The 18,662-nt window shown below is 33.3% G+C and overlaps 1 protein-coding gene and 1 long non-coding RNA gene across 2 annotated transcripts; one reads left to right on the plus strand and one right to left on the minus strand.

The window, feature by feature from the left end:
- Positions 1–9,971: 9,971 nt before the first annotated feature.
- LOC112274386 (uncharacterized) lies at positions 9,972–13,338 on the minus strand. Its single transcript, XM_024503842.3, has 3 exons — positions 12,027–13,338; positions 11,346–11,565; positions 9,972–11,192 (listed from the first exon to the last, which is right to left on the minus strand). Exons 1-3 carry the CDS (start codon positions 12,408–12,410, stop codon positions 10,684–10,686), a joined length of 1,113 nt encoding a protein of 370 aa, XP_024359610.1. The 5' UTR covers positions 12,411–13,338; the 3' UTR covers positions 9,972–10,683.
- Positions 13,339–14,830: 1,492 nt separating this feature from the next.
- Positions 14,831–15,469, plus strand: LOC112274387 (uncharacterized). The gene is made up of 2 exons (XR_002967427.3): positions 14,831–14,968; positions 15,096–15,469. It is a non-coding gene; the product is annotated as an uncharacterized LOC112274387 (long non-coding RNA).
- The last annotated feature ends 3,193 nt before the right edge of the window (positions 15,470–18,662 follow it).

Raw genomic sequence — 18,662 nt, forward strand, 5'->3', positions numbered from 1 at the left:
CCAAACACATTGCTCAATATTGTCCAAAGAAGTAAAGCAATTATAAAATGAGGAGCATGATTGCCAAAGAAGATAATGTGTCAAAAAACAAATTTTTTTAGCTATCATAGAGATTGTGCAACTGAAATCATGTACAATATCTAATAAAGGTCCTATTCTCTCTTCAAATCTTTCATCTTGTTTTATAATATATGTATATTTAGGACATAAAAATCATAAAGTCTTTACGTTATAAGATTTAGAAGTCTCAGCCTATTTTATAGAAAAAGATTTTGTTAAGAAATAAGAAATAATTTTAGTCAAAAAACCTAAACTTGTACATATAAAAGTCATAAATGATTATTTATTGTCTTTTGAAGGTGTTATTCATGAAATTATTCTTTTAGATGTAGCAATTAAAGATCATGATAGTGTAGTAATATTTAATATAATAAGATCTCTTTTTAATCTAGTTCTTTTAGAATCATCATGGTTAGAAAAAAATAATCTTTACATAGATTGGATTTCTTGTAATCTTAATTTTCTTGTAGTTTAATCTTAAATTTTCATAGTGAAGTAGAGATAGATAAGTCTAGTACATCCAAATTCTTACTGATAGGTGTAAGAGCTTTTATATATGCAACAAAAGAAGAGCCATCTTTTGTTATATATGCCACATTTATTTTTGATGGTGGAAAGACGTCAAGTGGTATTCTTAGCCAATATCAAAATTTCTAGGATTTTTTTGAAAAAAAAAATATAGATATTCTTCAAGAGCATTAATCATATGATTTTTTTAATTAATCTATAAGAAAGAACTCAATCACTATTTGGACTGATCTACAGCTTATTGTAAAATGAATTAGTTGGACTAAAGGATTAAATTGACAAAAATTTCGCTAAAATTTTTATATGCCATTCAAAATCTCCAACAGTAGCTCTTATCTTATTTATGAAAAAAAAGATAGATCTTTATAAATGTGCATAGACTATCAAAGACTTAATAAGATCACCATTAAGAATAGTTATCTTCTACCTTTGATTTTAAGACTTCTTAACCAATTCAAGCAAAGTTCTACATAAAAGTAGATCTATAAAGAGTATACAACCTGATTCACATTAAAAAAAGAGATGAGTAGAAGACTGCTTTTTGAACTAAGTATAGATATTTTGAATATAATGTCATATCTTTTGAACTTACAAATGTACCAACTACTTTTCAACATCTAATACATGATGTCTTTGGTATATTTCTTGATGATTTTGCTACCTATTATTACATTCTAAACTACTCTAAAAACATAGAAGAATATAAACTTTATATTTGTTGTATATTACAAAAACTTAGAGATGTAAGATTTTATGCAAAGATGAAAAAGTATATATTTCATAATATTCAAGTTGATTTTTTAGGATATATTATTTCCAACAAAAGATTAATGATAGATTTTAAGAAGGTCTAAACTATCATGGATTGAAAGGTTCCAAAAATAATTAGAGATGAACAATAATTTTAGAATTTGCCAATTATTATTGAATCTTCATCAATATTTTTTTTTGAAGTTGTAGCTTCTCTTACATGTTTGGCATGTAAAGACAAATTTGAATAAAAAAAAAGAAATTGAAACATCTTTTAAAACCTCAAAGACAACATTTATTTTTGTACCAATTTTATATTATATTGATTTTTTTAAGGTATTCTTCATTGAAAAAAATACATCAAACTTTGCTATGAATGCTATTCACAAATAATAATAGATCAAAAGCTTCATCTAATAGCTTTTCATTCCAAGAAATTTTTAACAACCAAGATTAACTATAAGATCTACAACAAAGAGCTCTTTGCAATTGTGGATTCATTTTAAGAATGGTGTCATTATTTAGAAGGTGCTTCTAATCTAGTTATTATATATACAGATCACAAGAACTTCAAATATTTCATGTTGGTACATATTTTGAATTATTGCCAAGCTTGTTGGAATATGTTTATATCAAGATTTGATTTCAAGATCACCTATAGATCCAAATAAACAACAAAGTTTATTAGATATCTTTTTTAGACATTCTTAACTTCCACCAAAAAAAAAAGATGTAACTTTTGATCAACAAAGAATGATTCTTCCAAAGCCAAAGCATTTTTAACTTTGAGCAATAAAATCAACATTAACTATTGATTCAACTTTTGTTAAAGAAATTCAATCAAGTATGTTTTTTGATCATCTTATTCATGATATCAAGAACAATTCTTTTAAGTCTTATGATACTTTTAAGTTCAAGTTTAAAAATAATCTACTCTACTTTAAAGAACAATTATACATTCTAAAAAGCAAGAATCGATTACATATTCTTTAAGCTTGTTCTTACTTTCTAATAGCTAGGCATTTTAGTTACAAGACTTTGAAGCTAATATCAAAAGGCTTGTAGTGGCTTTAAATATAGAAGGCAGTCAAAGTCTTTGTACAATCATGTGATATTTTTTTAAGATAAAAAAACTCCTCTTATTGACTTTATGGACTTCTTTAGCCATTACCTATTCCAAAACAATCATGGTCTATTATTTCTATGAATTTTATCATGGATCTTCTAATATGAAGTTTGTATGATTCTAAATTTGTGATAGTAGATCATTTTATCAAGATGGCTCTTTTTGTACCATGTACAAAATCTATTGCAAGTAAAAAAATGGCAAAGCTTTTTCTTGACAACATCTATTGCTATCAAAGATTATTTGAGGATATTATATTGGATCAAGGGACTCAATTTATATCAAGATTTTAGAAAACCTTTTTTAATATTTTAAAGATAGATATAAAGCTTTCTTTGGTTTTTCATCCTTGAATTGATGGGCAAACAAAATAGGTGAATTAAGTTTTAGAATAGTATTTGAGATATACCATCAATTATCATGAAGATGATTGAATAAGTCTTTTATCATTGGCAAAGTTTGTATATAATAATTCAATACATTCTTTTACATAAAAAATATATTTTTTTACTAATTATGGTTATTATCCATGACTTGATACTTTTGATTTTTTTAAAATTCATAATCTTGTAGGTGAAGATTTAGCAAAATATTTATTAGAACTACTTGCAACAATGAAGGTACATTTAAAGGAAGCTCAAAAATGATAAAAGATCAATATAGATGTTTATTGCAAAGAACAACCACAATTCAATGTGAATGATAAAGTATGGTTATTTCGTTGCAATATCAAGACTGCTTGTTTTTATGACAAGTTGGACTATTGTAGGCTTGAAATTTTTTCTATTAGTAAATAAATCAACCTTGTTGCTTATTAATTACATCTATTAGAATCTACACAGATCCATTTTATATTCTACATATCTCTTCTTGAGCCATATAAAATAGTAAATATCTCAAGAAGAAAATAAATGTGATTTTTTTTTATAGAAATAAATAATAATAAAAAAATTCAGATAGAAGAAGTCTTAGATTCAAGGCATCACCAAAATAGGTTGAAATATCTTATTCATTGGGATGGATATGATATTAGTGAATGGACATGGAAACCAAAAAAGAATTTTGTAAATACAACAAAGAGAATTGATACTTTTTATCAACGACATCTATCAAAATTAAGATAAAAAATTTCAAGATCTATGAAAGATGATAACTGCTCCACGTGGAATTCATCTCTAAAAGGAGGGATAATATCATAGACATACATATTTACTCTAATATTTATCTATATGATTTAGTAGAAGTAGAAAAAAGTAGATTTATTTCATAATATTTTTTATGCTTTTTAGAAGCCTTATAGATATTACTTTGACTTTACATTTATTTATAGTTGATTGGTAGGTTAGAAACTTGGTCAAAAAATTAATCATGTATTGATAGCTTGTGGAATAAGCTAAGTATGTAGCGCACATATATAAAACTTACATTATAAGTTAAGATATGTATCTTGCAAAGTCAACACATTTTGGAGGACTTATAAGACATCACAACATAGCTTCTAGTTAAGAGTATATACAGAGGCAAGAATGAAACCTTCTTCGCTCTTGTCAATGCCATTAATCTTTAGTCTTGTTTCAAGACTTTCTAGTCTTCTTATTTCTAGCAATAACTATTCTAATTTAATACTATATCACCTTTAAATAATTTTTTATACTTTTTGTGTGATACAAGAGTGTATTGAAATTTTAATTTGTTAAAGTTTATATCCTTGACATCAATCAATCTTATGAATTTTTATTTTTGGTCTATTTATACAATCTCATTTAGGATTGTTGATAATAGGTATTTAGAAATCATGTTTATAATTAAGATTTTAGCAAGCAAGTAGCTGATGTAAATAATTTGGTACAACATTTGAACACATCTTTATATCCGCAACTACAAAATGCAGAAGCAATAGTTTTTTTCACTCAATACCTTCTCTTAAATACTTCATGTTGTGATTGTAAGCATCAAATATTGTCCTATCTATTCCATACATTAATCAAATAGTGTGGATTTATAATGCCATTATGAATTTTAAATGCAAGCAATCAATGGATTGTACATCAAGAACTAATTACATTATATGAGTATTTCTTCATTACTCAATTCTTTAAATTTTCCTATCTTAAGAATTGGCGAAAGTAATTGCTATTTAGTTTGTGCAATATTTGATTATAAACTTACAAAAGCTAATGGTTTGATTATAACTTGCACCAAAAAATATCTTAAAGTTACTATAGATGCATTTACTTGAATATAATATTTTTTCTTCATTTTGTGTGTTTTGAAGAATTGAAAATGCAAGAATTTATATAATAGATCTAATATAATTGTCATTGTGATGCTTACATAATAGATCTTATATATTTTTCATTGTGCTTGTATAGGAAAAATTGTGTTCATTAATTTCTACTCTTGCTTATTTATATTGCTCAAGATTAAGAGCATGTAAAGATATACATTTCACAACATTGGCAAAAAAACCAATATTGTATTAATGAGCAATATGGATTTATTTTGAACTTTCTTGAGCCTTCAATTCTCTTATATTTTCAAAAAAGTAAGAGAGAAAAATTTAAAATTCTCAAAGATCTTTAATGGAGACTTTTAAGTAAGATTTTAATACTGAATGTTGACCTCTACTTGTGATATAGTAATACTTTTGGGATGAAGTAGATTAATTGTCCAAGCTTTTACAAATCTCTTCTTGTGTGGTATCTAAGTATTCTTTAAGTATTCAATAGTTACATGAGCAATAATAGAAATATATTTATTATAAAGATTAGTCTATTTCAAATCAAAAAGTTCTATAGAATATGTACTAATCATAGTGGTATAATCTTCAAAGAATGAAGACCATCCTAAGTCTACTTCTTTTTAAAAGTATTTTTTGTAATTTTTTAATATATTTTTTTGTATATGCCAAATGTAAAGTAATACATTTAAAGTGAAAAATATTAATTCAATGGTATTTATTAATGCTAAATTCCTATCAATACCTATTCAAATAGATTGAATTTCTCAATGTATTTATTGAAGTTGGATTAATATCCAACAAAAGAAGGATTTTTTTTTCTTCTTAGAGAAAAGCAATATCAATGATAAATGAGATATTAAAACTTGTCATTCATAAAATATAAAATATTAACATTCTAATCTATTCATTTTGTATTAGCAATCCATGTCAATCGAAAAATGATATTTTTTTGTAAGTTGAACATAATTGGAATGTACAAAAAATAAACAAATAACTTCATCTTCTTCATTACAAGAATAAGTGAAATAGCAATTAGCTCCTTGTAAAGTTTCTATAAGATATATAATAGGTGATTCTCTAACAAGTGTAATGTGGCATAATTTCTATTACTCATTGTAAATAATTCAAAGAATGATTTTGCTATTAGTATCACTCTCATGTAAGGCAACAATAATATTTCTTGGTAGAATTTCTATGGCTAACAATTGTAAAGTTAGTTTTTTATTGATTGCTTGCAAACAGCAAGCAAATGAATGGCCTAAAAAAAAAGAAGTAGTTCCATGGTTATGAAGAATATTTTAAACAATCAAATGCCATTGAGTACTATTATGCAAACAACGAGTATGAAACACAAATGGACATCCTATTAGATGACTTGCACTATTTTATTTATGAATATGATAATTTTGTTCACAGTAAATCTCTCCTTTGTCAAACTTGTAATCTATACAATCTTTATGAGAGTGTCATTTGTATATGACATAACCTTGATTGTATATAAATGCATCAATAGTACGTTTTATTTTTTCTATGCTCTCAAACTACCTCTCTAGTGGTGCACACATATATACCTTACTTTCTATTACAAAATATAATAAATTTGTAAAATATATAATTACCTCTCCTTTGTCTACTATACACAATTTATATATATATATATATATATATATATATACTAGAATCAAATGAAGAAGTAAATTAAGTACACATATACTTAAAAGACAAGTAGGAGAAGAACAATAGAAAGACATTATTACTAACCATTGAGAAATATTGAAAATTATTGGAAATTACATCCAAAATGATGATTTTATTTATCTGAATATAGATTATTATCTTAATGATGAAGAAGATTTGTACTATTTATGTCCAAAATTGTGATGATGAATAGATTGCTTTAATAAATATTTAAATTGCTTTATCATTCTCTTATATATAAGATGTAGATGATTTTTTAAATTATTACATAAAATATCATTTTTATACATTTAAAATTAATTTTAATTAAATATTTTAAAATACATATAATTATATATATATATATATATTATAATATTTATGTATAATTATACATAATATTTTATTTAATATTTAGTTTTATTTATTTATACTCATACATATATACTATAAGAGAAATATTTATAAATTTATTTATTTATTTATTATTATTTATAATTTATATTAAAATTATTTAATTATTTATATTAAAATTGTTTAATTATTTATCGTTTTAAATTTTAATACAAAGTAAAATTTTGAATATCATAGTAGAAAGTCCTATATTTCTAATTTAAAATACAAAGCTTTAAAAGAAAAAATAAAAAATTATAATTGGTTAAAAATCAAGGATTTATGTCAACAAATTTACACTATATTGAAAAGATGAAATCATTTTTTATTTTATTTTATTTCTTGAAATATTTAGTCTCAAGTTGAAATATAAATTCTAATTTTTTGTTTTTTTTAAATAAATAAATCCTTATTTTGACAATAAAAAAACATGATTAATTTTTTATTCATATATTTTTATTTAAAGCTTAAATATAAAATTAAATATAAAATATATATATATAATTTTTTAAATATATATATGAGTTTTACTTCTTGATCATAATTTTAGATTTTTAAAAAATTGTTTTTCTTACATTTTTCTACACCTAATGTTTTTGTTAGATGGAGCATTTTAAGTTCTTTTAATATTACTGAGAAAAGAAAGAAAATATCAACTTAATAAAATCAACAAAGTCTTTAAAAGATGAGCTATATCTATTATTTATAATCACCATTATTAGAAATCTTTCTACAAAATAAATTCAATAGTTTGTATAAAAATAAACAATGAGTGAGTTTTTAAATATATATTCATGTCCATTACACATAGATTCAAACATAGCAATGAACATTATTTAGATGAAAACTCAAATCAAATAGAATGAAGTTTGTTAATGTAACAAATGATACAAGATATTTATTTAAGATGATGTCATGTATTGGCCAATCAAGCAAAAATAAGGTTTTTAAATCCTAAGGTTAAAATATAATATTTGTAAGTTTTGGTAATGTACCATTGTAATTTGCATCTCATTCTCCATATATATATTTTTTAATTTTTTAGTTTTTTATGTTATTGAAGTGGATACAAAAAATCACAAAATAAATATCTATATATTGAAGGAAACTATCTATGTTTTATTTTAGAAAAAATATCATATACATCCTTAAAATATATTGAAATATCAAGAATATTCTTATATTCTTGACAATAGAAAATATATCCCTCATTTTTTTATGATAATATCAAATCTATCCTTCAATCTTATAAAGTATCACAACTATTCTTTTTGAAGTGCAAGTAGGGCCCAACTTGCGTGTTGTGGAGAAATTTGAAAACCTTCTTTGGCACTTTTTGGCACAATATGCTTCTTTGTATTCCATAGACTACATGGTGGCTAAATTGACAATAGTTTATATGGTTGCGCCATAATCTTTCATACTCAATAGGGTTTGATTTTTCTTCAAGCTCTCTTCTTTAGGAAGTGTTTTATAGATGGTACTAGTTGTGACATAGTCACAACCATCTACAAAAGTAAAAGAAGAATAAGAAAAATAAATAAATAGAATAATAAAGGATGTGTGTTGGTATTTATTTCACTAGCTAAAGTTAACTTGCATTAGACTACAATAATAATGGTGTTCAAGTGGAAGTTGATAATCCATCTATACAATGGTGAATTGATTTTTTTTCTATTAAAATCTTGATATATACTTTGACAATAAGCTTATTTTAAAGCTGAATTAATGAAATATTTACCAACCTTGATTGGTTACTCTAATGTGCAAGAATTAGTATAAAGTAGACAAGAAACTCAAGTTGCTTCTTATGCTCTAAGTGAATAAAATCATGTCCTCATTAACTTGCCAAAGTAATATCTTTATCTTACTTGATGGTGATAAAAGCTCAAAAATGATTATAGCTATAAAAATTGGATTAAGTTTTAATTAATAATGATTCAAATTCTTGAATTGGAATGCTAAACTACAAACTTATTCCAACATTACAAAATATTGTTATTGAAATGAGGTTAACATGCACCAACTTATAAAATACATTTCATGCTTTAAGAACAATCTTTTCAAAGCAAGAAACAATAGAATGCTATCATATAGTTAATCATCAACATTTGTTGCATTCTGCTTTGTTTTTATAAGACAAAAACTCATGTAGAATGATCTGTATACAAGACTTGATATACACTACAATACGTTGAGCTATAATAAATCTCAATGAAGCTGGCATTAAAATTCATGAAGTAATCAAGTATTTACACTCTGAGTACTTTTGACGACATCAGTCCATTCACTTATCCATGCGCAATTATCAGATAAGCTTTTACTCAAAGCTGAACGAAGTGCTAAAGCAGAGCAGATTGTGTGAGAGCAAGTTGCAAGCTCATGAAAAATTCGAATATTGAATCGGCGGGTACTTCAGAGGGAAGAGCACACAGTAATCTGATCAAAGTTGATTAACTGATTCTTCAAAATGACTGTGATGGTGCGAAAAGCTATTTTCGCGATTCCCAGGCAACTCACTCCACATCCCAAGACGATCGTCTGTGCATCACAGGCTTTACAGAGATTGTTGAACCTTTCACAGAATGTGAGATAGTTACAGTAAATGAATGATAAGTTAACAACTGAGCTGACATTTGTTGGTATAACAACTAATGTTTCACTGTATGCAGACTCGAATGTCGCTCCCTAATTCAGCAACTGACAAACCTCAGAGTCAGGCCCTGAGCATTTTGTGCCTCTTGGCACCTTGATTGAGCTCATGAACCAACTGTACCACTTCATGTAATAACAGTGCTACAGGATATACATGGTATATTCTAAGCCAGATTTGTCACTAAATAGTAGTTGAATTTCGAGACATGCATTCCTTTGACATGCTTGACAGAGATCTTCATAAATTAAAATGACGTACACTCCCACATCAGTAGGATTTCTTCGTCAGCAGACATCCGATGGCTCGTCCCCACAATAACAGGTGGTTGACCACTACTCATTTAGCTACATTAAATTTAACATTCAAACACTGAAGGTAATGGAACCGCTATGTGATCACGTTTCCTCACACTGACTAAGTATACAAGACAGAGAACCTCAGAAAGCACGCAAATGCACGAAAGTGTTGAGAATTAATCAAGCATAGAAAGGTTCATGAGGGTGACTCATAAAATAATCACTGCAAGCAGCCACAGAGGATTCACAAAGAGCTGCATCAATTAGAAACAGCCAATCGCCTTTGATGGAGCATCACATTTAATCGAAAAAAAAGATTTTTTCTCACTTCCGCAAGGTCCTCTGGTAGAGGTCACCTCCTCACTGTCTACACATGACAATTATATCGATTTTCACTGTTCCGACAGGTGGGATGCTAGTTGAACAATAAAAGCTACTAGCATGCTGAATGCAAAATAATGGGCAAAGTCTCTAGCGAAGCAGCAGCAGTTTGGACGCTGAAGTGCCCAGTCTCTCAAAAACAGTTACAAGAGTGTCAAGCCGTGCGTTAATCTAACTTCTAAGACTCTTCGAGGTCATCTAGCCAAACATGAATCCTTTCCATGATGACAGTGACAGGGAAAGTATGCCGCGATGTTGGTGTTTTCGGTTCAAGTATGGATCAGCAAGTTGCAGTCCCAACTGCTGGTAGCCAACCATCCTCTATAAATCTCTTCATACTGGACTGATCCGACATAGTTATCGCCAGGGGTTGCTTCAGCTAGGAACATCAAACGCAAATCCTAAAACTCTAAACCTGAATCTGCCTAGGGGGGAAATTGGTATCAAAATTTCAACGGCCAAAACTGGTATCAAAATTTCGGTTCTTCTCGTGTACTCGAGAAAAATTTAACAAATTCCGATCACTGCAATGATTTTAGTTTTCAATGCATTCTGGAGCCATGCAGCGAGTTACTTACACAACGGTTCGGAGGGGCGGACTGACACGTGAACTTCGCCCACGTGTGAGGTTGGCCACAACGCCTGACGACTTCATTTCCACAACTAGGATCATTTTAGTATGGCGCAATTGCTCCATACATTGCTTGGCAACGGTTGAGACGAGGGTCTTGTTCTCCTGCCAGTGGAAGCTGCGGGGTTGTTTAGTGGACGACATTGGGACTGGGTCGATCTTTCGCTCGGACATCGATAGCCACTTCGAACTCATATAGACAAATGTGCGCCATGGAGGAAGATGCATATCGCTCTGTCGCAAGGATGCTTTTGCAGCCTCCGACATGAACTGCAGGATCTGCTTCAACTTCGTTGGTGAGCCGACGAAGACTGCAGGAAGGATCTTCAAAGCGGCTTCGTATTGCTGGCTGGGTCTTGCAATCTCAAACTGAGCTGGGAAATCTACATCCACAATAAGCCGTTCCATCTCTCGGTCATCGTTGATGATCACGTCAATGTACTCATACTCGCCTGCATAAGATTCAGGACAAATCAAGTATGAGAGGATGCCAACGCTAGCTAGGTTCATCTCTCTTGTCAACACCAAACCCCGTTCGTTGACACGATCGCCGGAATACAGATAAAGAACTGGAATTCAAGAGGGATTTGGGTGTGGAATGTGACCTCCAGGAACTCGGCCAGAGCTGATCCACTTGGATTTGCGCAAAGCTGCATCGTATCCGGTAACCTGGAGATGCTTGACCACAAAGCGCTTGACACAACCCCCTTTGCAAGCAGAGCCCTCAGGGTCACAGACGAGATCCAAGTCTTCCTTGATAGAAAGCAGGAGCAGCTTCACCTCTGTCGCCAGTTCTCGTTCAAGCACACTTGGCGCTATGCGCATCTACAGAATCCAAACCCAAACCGTCAAAGTGGTTTCTCCTCCTACATAGGTTCAATCAAGACAGCGGAACGTGACCAGGAGAAAAAAATAACATGAAATCATTGTCACGATTTTGGGGCGATTATCCGAGGCACAATACCTCCTTGAATTGAAAAATGCAAGACAGAGCTATATGAGGCGAGTATAAAGGAGGGCTACAGTTCCTTCCTCACACAGTCCCCTCTTGGCCTCGTGTGCCCATCCCATGCTTACATGGGAATGGGGTTCAAAGTTACTCTTACTCCCGATTCAAGATCAAGCCCAACTTATCTACTAAATAGTCCCGAGGGCTCCACTTCCGGTTTAAGGATTGATTCAGACATCACAGCGACTCGAGTCATTACTATTGATGCTGTGGGAATCGATCACGCTTGGACAAGCTAAAGAGCATTTAAGAGTAAGGATCGAAAGAGTGGACAAACCTGTAAATTTTCTATAAGTTTCTTGCCGGGGGAAGGGCCATCGCTGTCCACTCCATCCATGTACTCCAACGGATCATTCTCGATAAACTCGTGCACCATGGCCTGCAGGTCATCACTTTCATTGCTGCCGTGGCACACTGGCACTGCAGGAGCGGTGCTGGGAGCCTTGGTACCTAGATAATTGCACTGGTCTCTCCTCTCCTTCTGAAACCACAGAAGAGGGCGAGGTACAACCTGCCGGCTCGTTACAGGCCTTCGAGAAATGATGGATTTGTCGCGGTCCCATGAATACTGATCCATAGCGGTGGGAGGAGTGAGCATATCCGCATGGTAGATGGAGTTGGTGTATGAACTGATGCCTGGGTGTCTCCGAAGTCCCGGCATCGTGCTCACCGCAAATATCCCAGTGACGATCCTTCTGAACTATGTTACGATTCTCAAAATCTCCAGATACAGTAAGAAACGAGAAAACCCCAAGTTGGGAGAGAAAAACTTAGGGATTCAAGGAGTCCCAAAACCCCGTCAAAGGATGCTACATCTCCAAGTATGTAAAAGGGTGAAAGGTGTGGTAACTTCCGATGCGTCGGTTACACAAAGCAACTTGGAAACTCGGAGAAGCCAACTTCGGATTTCGTCAAACACCGAAACAACACAAAAACTAGTACACCTTCGCTTAGCACTATTTCAAGAAAAATAGAAATAGGATACGAAGTTGTAGAAGGTATTTTGGTTTGCTGAGCTTAGGTATGTTTCAGCTTGTGACAATGGAACAGGGGAGGTGGGGGTCAAGGCGGGCGATGAAATAATGGCTCTTGCGTTGATACAGCAACAAAGTCCACTGGTTACCAATCAACACACTCCTTCACATGAATCATCTGATTCAATACCAACCTCCTTCCCTGCCAGAACACTAAGCCACCACACTCTCAAGCCACAGAACTCCGAGACGCTACTTCTCTGACCAACAGGCCTCAACTTGTATATATATTCCCCGTAACCACGCAACGCACCGACTACCTGCTCAAAAACCTCAGTAACTAGTCACCGACGCATAAAAGTCGGAAAACCCCAGCAACAAAAACTATGGCACTGCGAGTGCGGAGCAAACGCCCTTGTCGACTACTATTCTCCGACAGTCAGAGCGAGGGAACCATGAGGCGGACCGCTACCACACACCACCGTTCCCTGGAGGCGACCACAACAAACCCCACCAATGGACAACCACGAAGTCGTGCCTCCTCGCTTTCACCCCAGCAACTCAGACATCATTGACCACCTTATACGACGACCCAATCGCGAGGGGAACAGCCAGTCAGTTGCTGGAGGATGGAATGAGGCGTCAGGTCGGACCCACTTAGAGTAGATCCTTGAATGATAGTTTAAGAGGGGGAAGATGTGTGGCAATGGGGACGAGGTGCAGACCAGGTTCGCCACTTTGTAGCCTTGGCGAAGGTATGGACCGAGAAGTTGGAAAGCTATGGTGTACTGGGTAGGAAAGCAGATAAGTTACTTGAGTGGTATGCGGATTTAGGTTTCCTCCACGTAGAACACGAGAGTGTCGCGTCAGCCTTGACAGTATGTTATTTCACTTTCTGTGGTTACGATTAATCTTGCGCACTGCGTGGATGTAGCAAAGCACTCATCCCTCGAGAGCACGACTTTCGTTCATGGAAGCTTACTTATCTTGATGCCAGCGGTCATCATGCCTTGAAGCCTAAGGCGGGAGCTCTCAATATTTCTGGCGGGTATGATCACCTAGCGTCATGGCGAAACTGGCGTTGCAGCTGCGGAACGGCGTCAGTGCATTTGGGTCTATTTCTGGCCTTCTTAGTCTTTGCAATCCAGGACTTTTTCAGAGCCTTTCTTGGTGCTAATAACAAGCTCACTCCAGTCAAGTGCACACTCGTCTAGTAGGGGCATACTGTTTTGGTGTTTAGCTCCATTATGGCGCAGGGTTTGGAAGGTTTGGCACAATTTCTTCGTTTTCAGCACGACTGCCAACGCAGCATTGTGGAGCTTCGTCTGAGTCATCCTGGGAGATGAGAGCTCGAGTGACATTCTTGCAATTACTTTTATTTGAATTTTTGTGGCTTTAGAAGACTGAAGCCCTAAATGAAAGAGATTCTACCCTGGCACTGCTTGATAACACAGCATGAGACCATCGCATCCGTTCTCAATGGTGGTAACAAACCCACATTGTTCGGGATGTACATATGCGTGCAATTTAATTGTGAGAGCAAAATTTTCAAATCACAGTCAAAATTGAACGCAAGGATTTAATTAGGGTAGTTTCGAAGTTGTAACAAGAGTATGAGACTCGTGAGTTGTTGGGTGGCACAGGGGGAAGCACAGAGTCTGAGTTTGAAGATCTTTACAGATGCTGGCATATTCTTGACATGTCATGGCCATTGCAGACTCGGGCGATGAAGGGGGCACAAGACCAGGGCTCCGTTGCCACGTGATTCGAGATGACCTCCTTCATCCCATCGCGGGTGGGAACAACCTCCGCAATCGTGACACTCCTACTCCACTTTTCCCAATCTTATGGACTCACTGATGTTATAAGCCTTCGAACCTAAAAGAAAACTCCCCAACGTACATCACTTTGGAACTAGTGGCGTCGATGGGAATCTGTGGAAGTCCTTAAAACCCCTGTGCCTTGCAGCTGTTGCATGTGCAGAGGTTGACGGAAGGCTTACTTGCTGCTGTTCGGAGAGAGGCCAGCGGACAGTAAGTGTTCCAGATACACATCTGTTGAATGAACCCTGAAGCTAAATTATGGGCGGAAACAAAGAGAGTGGCAATTGTAAATGAGGGTGCCGGTGATTGCCATGCAGTGCTGGATTGTATGACAAACTCATTATCTTTAAAGAATGTGGCGCAGCTGCTGGAGGGTGAACTACGTTACTGACTATGCAAACACGAATTCATTGAGCTAGAAGGTGAGAGGAAGAGATCGTGAGATCGATGTGCGTTGTTTTGTAGCAAACTTTCTTTTCCTCTTGAATGCAATTTTTTAAACCGTTGGTTCTCGCTAATGCCATAACCGTAAGCGATACGATTGTTCAGGCTTGTAGATTTCTTGTCGCAGCCTACATACGGAAGGAAGGAACTTCTGCACATCATTATTGACTATGGAACTGGATCCTCGGTTATTGGACTATATATCAGCATTTCTCTTAACTGGTATGGGAAATGATTCGTGCCGAGTCTCGACGTGAGTTGGGTTTTTCTTACTCGTTCACAAGTTCCTTACGACATATCCTACGAGTTGGGTTTTTCTTACTCGTTCACAAGTTCCTTACGACATATCCTACGAGTTGGGTGTGACGTTTTTCAGAACACCAAATCATGTGCTTTTGTTATCTACATGCTTTCTTGGAAAGTGAAAAGCGTGATGCTTGCAGGTATTGAGGAATGAAAATCTTGCATAGTTTTTGATACGTCGTTGGAAATATTGCAAGTCATCAAGCTTGATGTATGTCTGCGCATCCTTTCAACTGTCTTACAAAACAGGAGCTATTCTACTTCAGAAGAACAATATCCGTAAACTTTCAATGAATTTTATTTCGCCCATCATGCACATCATGCCCATCACTTGTCATTGTGTCCAAACAAAATTTAAAAATATAAATAACGATTAATGCACCAATTTCAGCTGTCTTCATTTATTTTATATACGTGTAGTAAAAATATTCTTACATTGAACGATCACCTAATAGAAATTCAATTTGCAGCCTCAATCTATAACTTGGAATTTTCTCAGCAAAGTTTAAACTAACTCATCAATGGATTTGGATAGGTTTGATGTGGATCTTCCATCTTAGATGTTGCTGTTGCCTTACTTGATTCTGTCTACTTGGTTTGGTGTGAATTGTGTGGTGTGAACCATTTAGTGGGGCCGGTAAAGCAAGATAAAAATTGATACACTCCTGTGCTTGTCGTTCCAAACCTAAGTCACCGAAGTTATCAACCATATTTCATCCTTCGATGTCTATGTTCCGATCTTGAATTGATCTGGCGAGGTTCTGGTGAAAGTGTGGAATTACCTCTAAGTACAAAAAGCAGGAAACAAGTGAGAGGTCATCACTATTTGACTCCAGAGCACCCCGATCATACCTACCACAGTTCCTGGTGACAGCCGCATCAACTTGTCAGAGTAATCTTTTTGTTGCAATTTCCACTCATTTCATGGCATTCACTTTGGGGTGGCTTGAGTTGAGAGACTTGCAGCGACTGATTTGTCGTGTTAGTGAGTGATGAGTGTGAAGAAAGGGAATCGTGTTGCCCTGGCCAATGTGGGATAGCAATCAGTGTGTGTGTGTGTGTGAGCAACCCTGCAGAGACACATGGAGGGAAGAAGTGATCAGCATCACTGACTCCGCCAACGCATTCGGATGAGGCCAATGATACGTGCCCCTTTGCTGACACCGTCAGGGTAAACCCGTATACGACAAGCTCTCCAAGCTCCAGCGACAATTTGATCTGCGTGCAGGCAAAAAAACTCATGGCATGCTTGGGTTTTTGTGGGAACTCTTCGAGCAACGCCGAAGCTGACTGGAACAAAGACAAGGTTTGATGATCCCACTGCCTTGGAAGGTCGCACACCTCCTTCAACCTTCTGTGCTCCAGGCTCATCATGCACAAGCTTCTCTTCCCTTCTCTTTCTCTTTTCCGTTATTATTATTATTGTTGTTTTTTTTGTTGTTGTTGTTGTTCTCTTTGTTTTTATGTTTGTTTGGTTGTTAGTATTGTTTTTATGATTATATTTTTACCAAGTCTCAGACACAACCCATCTTTCACAATCTCAATTTAAAGCCTCTCTGACAGTGTGTCTCCCCTGCTGCCCCCACCACCCACCCCAGGTGTTCACGTGGTTAAGTCAGAGCTCTTTAAACCTGCCTCGTCTTGTCAGAACGAGCTCTCCTCGTCCTCGTTCTCGTCCTACCCATCCTTTCTCGTCCGCTTCTTCCTTTCTTCGTTCTCACCCTCGTTCGTTCATCGTTCATTCGTCCATGCCAATGTTCTTTTGTTCTTTCATTCGTTTTTCGTTCGCTTCGTCCATATTTCATTCATTCACCCACGTTATTCATTCCAGTGTCTATTCATTTGTTCGCTCGCGTCATTGATTCATCCATTCGTTTACCCGTTCGTTCTATCTTCTTTAATTCTTCTTCATTTGTTTTGGAGTTTCTCCTCACGATATCAAGTTTCATCCTACTTTCCACACCTCTGTGTGTACTTTACTTTTTGCCTCCCACTTTATTTATTTATTTATTTATTCATTTATTTACTGTATTACTTACAGGAGGCCATCTATTTACATGACATAAACACATTTATGGTGGGTTTAAGATGAGAGCAAAACATGGTGTGGTGTGCCAAGACTCTTTTTATTTTTATTTTTATTTTTTGTTATTATATATATATATATATATATATATATATATGCAATCGAAATCCATATCAAACCTTAATAATCAAAGTTATATGTTTGAATGCAAATGTTTGTTCTCCTATTTATCTTTAGAAAAAATAGATTTTATTTCAATAATATATTAATTGTTATATATTTTCTTGATTATTACAAAAGAGTGAGTTTTTTTAAATATATGGTTTTTTTTTTTTTTTTTTTTTTTTTTTTTTTTCAAATACAAAGGATTAATAGATGCATCATTAAATAAAAAAATAAATACATACATACATACATAAAAACTCACTAAAGTTTATCTGATTAACTTAATTGTTTGTAGCTTGTTCAAACAAGAAGAGCTTCTTCAAATAAGAAGAGGTAAAATGGTTAAAAGTATTGAATGTAATATGAAAGGAAGTCTATCAAATTTTACTTAAAAAAATAAGATATAAAAATGACAATTTTAATAATTACTAGCCATTTAAAGAAAAGAGATCATGAAAATTAAAGAAAAAAGAAGAAGAAGAAGACATACATATTAAACTAAAATTCATATTAGATACAAGAGTAAAAAATAATGTAATGCTTAGATTGTTATAAAACTTATATTGTTAGAATTGAGATGTTTCATTTCTATCACAAACATATATCAAGTACTTTTTAGAATATTCTAAACATTCTAAAATTGTTAAAAACCTTCTAGAAACTCAGACCACTTTTTATAGATTTTTAGAGACTTCTCAAATCTCTTGCAATATTTTATTAGATTCTAGAAGATTATACTATTGTTTAAAAGTCTCTTAAGAATAATCTACAGTATTTTAAAAGCTTCCATTATTGTCTAAGAAGCTCTTAAAAATAGTCCATAATTTTCTAAAAGCTTCGATAATTTTATTATTATTATTTTCTTATTATTACTTAAGACCTTTAGTTCTTTAGAAGTTTCTATATAGGATTCTTTAGAATTATAAAATATTTTCATATCTCAGAGCTGCATTTAAAATCTTTCTAAGGGAAATTTGTCATATTATAAATAAAGAAGTAAAACAAGTATACTTTAATCTTGTAAGAAATCTAAGTATCATCATATTTTTAGTTTTGTGGGTTATTTAACTTTTCTAATTTAATATCTTTTTTTGCAATTCATATAGATTTTTTGTTTTTATTTTTTGTTTTGTTTTGTTTTGTTTTGTTTTTTTTTCTTTTCATTTATAGTTTTTAGA

Source organism: Physcomitrium patens, chromosome 21 (genome assembly GCF_059467195.1).
Source record: "Physcomitrium patens ecotype Gransden chromosome 21, ASM5946719v1, whole genome shotgun sequence".
Taxonomy (NCBI): Eukaryota; Viridiplantae; Streptophyta; class Bryopsida; order Funariales; family Funariaceae; genus Physcomitrium; species Physcomitrium patens.

Bases quoted from the DNA above. Each gene is read 5' to 3' on its own strand.
- LOC112274386 (XM_024503842.3), bottom strand. From the start codon at position 12,410: ATGCCGGGACTTCGGAGACACCCAGGCATCAGTTCATACACCAACTCC. The intron at 11,566-12,026 runs GTTTGTCCACTC...TGGATTCTGTAG, and splicing joins AACTTATAGAAAATTTACAG to ATGCGCATAGCGCCAAGTGT. The intron at 11,193-11,345 runs GTCACATTCCAC...AATCTTATGCAG, and splicing joins CTCTGGCCGAGTTCCTGGAG to GCGAGTATGAGTACATTGAC.